This window comes from Echinops telfairi, unplaced genomic scaffold (genome assembly GCF_000313985.2).
Source record: "Echinops telfairi isolate 266 unplaced genomic scaffold, ASM31398v2 ScPeMD7_7424;HRSCAF=8462, whole genome shotgun sequence".
Taxonomy (NCBI): Eukaryota; Metazoa; Chordata; class Mammalia; order Afrosoricida; family Tenrecidae; genus Echinops; species Echinops telfairi.
Genome location: NW_022111324.1, coordinates 51,500,154 through 51,501,678, shown reverse-complemented (window position 1 = coordinate 51,501,678; position 1,525 = coordinate 51,500,154). Strand labels below are relative to the sequence as shown.

General features: G+C 52.3%; 1 protein-coding gene across 1 annotated transcript in view; it reads left to right on the top strand.

The window, feature by feature from the left end:
• Positions 1-1,279, top strand: part of CTSE (cathepsin E) — a 12,392-nt gene extending 11,113 nt beyond the window's left edge. Inside the window, exon 7 of the mRNA XM_013003954.1 lies at positions 1,115-1,279. Within this exon, the coding sequence (XP_012859408.1) occupies positions 1,115-1,279 (165 nt within the window). The remainder of the gene's footprint in view (positions 1-1,114) is intronic.
• Positions 1,280-1,525: the final 246 nt, after the last annotated feature.

Sequence of the window (1,525 nt, the reverse complement as noted above, 5' to 3'; positions counted from 1 at the left end):
CAGAGTAGAACTGCGACCTCGTAAGACAGAGTAGAACTGCGACCTCGTAAGACAGAGTAGAACTGTGCCTTCGGGTTTCTGAGACGCCGTCGATGAGCGGAGGAGCCTGGCTGTCTCCTGAGGATCGACTGCACATATACAGCGGCAATCCCAGTGAAAACAGAAGCTGTGCTTTAGAGCTCAGCTTCACGATATACCCCCTCAACTTCTCCATACATGGGGAATCTGGAGCTGCCAATGGGAATGTCATGCCCACAGATGGTCTGCCTGAAGACAAGCTAGCCAGGTGCATCAGTGTACACACCCAATACCGCGCCCGACTCACCCCGAGACGAGTCCGGCTCCCAGCAGGGTCCCCCTGCCCTTTCCTGTCAGCAACTTTCAGAGCCACCGGGATCCAGCTGTAAGAACTTTGACCTTTTATTCCCTTCTTCCTCAGAAGCTTCCTTGGGCCCTCTGTGAATCCCCTTCCCCACCAATCAACAACTTCACATTCCAAACAGATGTTTGAAATGTGTGGGGAAACCACACCTGCCTGGTGGACCCTAAGTCCCTGCCAAACAAACGTAGACAAGGAGCGGAGCATTAAACTCTCCTCACGGGGGAGTAGATGCCAACCTGCCTGAGAGCTGAAAGTGACCGCTCAAAAGATGGTTCTCACACCACCACAAGAAAGCGCTGGCTAGTTCGTCCCTTTCAGAGCAGCTTTCTCTTGTTAAGAAGTTGTGTTGGTCTTCATTAAACAGAATGCAACTATGACTTGAACCAGGTCCTCCAGTGTCAGATTTTTTTGTTCTGGTTCTTTCGATGACGCCCCAAGGCATCCTTCGCTCACCCGGTTGTGAGACAGTGGCCGAGTGTGTAACAGATGAACAATTCTCCAGTCGACCTTAGAAGCCCAGGCTCACATGCATGAACTTGTGCAAATACACATCTTAGGAAGCAAACTGGAGTAGCGGTGTATGGAGTATGAGGAGGAACCAGCAAGTCAAAAGTGTATACCTACCCTCCGAGGTCACCCAGGGCCACCAGCCACCACCCCATAGGAGGCCCCTGGGCAGCACTGCTTCCCTCTTCCTCGGCACGTCACTCACACGGCTCTTTCCGCCCACAGGACTTTGTGAACGGAATGGACTTCTGCAGCAGTGGTTTTCAAGGTCTTGACATCCAGCCTCCAGATGGGCCTCTCTGGATCTTGGGTGACGTCTTCATTAGACGATTTTACTCAGTCTTTGACCGTGGGAACAACCAGGTGGGGCTGGCCCCTGCAGTCCCCTAAGGAAGGATCTTGTGTCTGTGTTGGCCTGCCCCCATGCTCCTTAGAATTCCGGCTGGGCCTGTTCGGTTGGGACACCCTTCACATCTGTTCAACAAGTCATTATGTCCACACTGCAATTGCTCCTGAACTACCCCTTGAACTTGGAACAAGCAGCACATAAAAAGACCCCAGCACACGCACGATACACATCGATGCACTCACACACATACACACACACACACACACACACACACACACACACACACA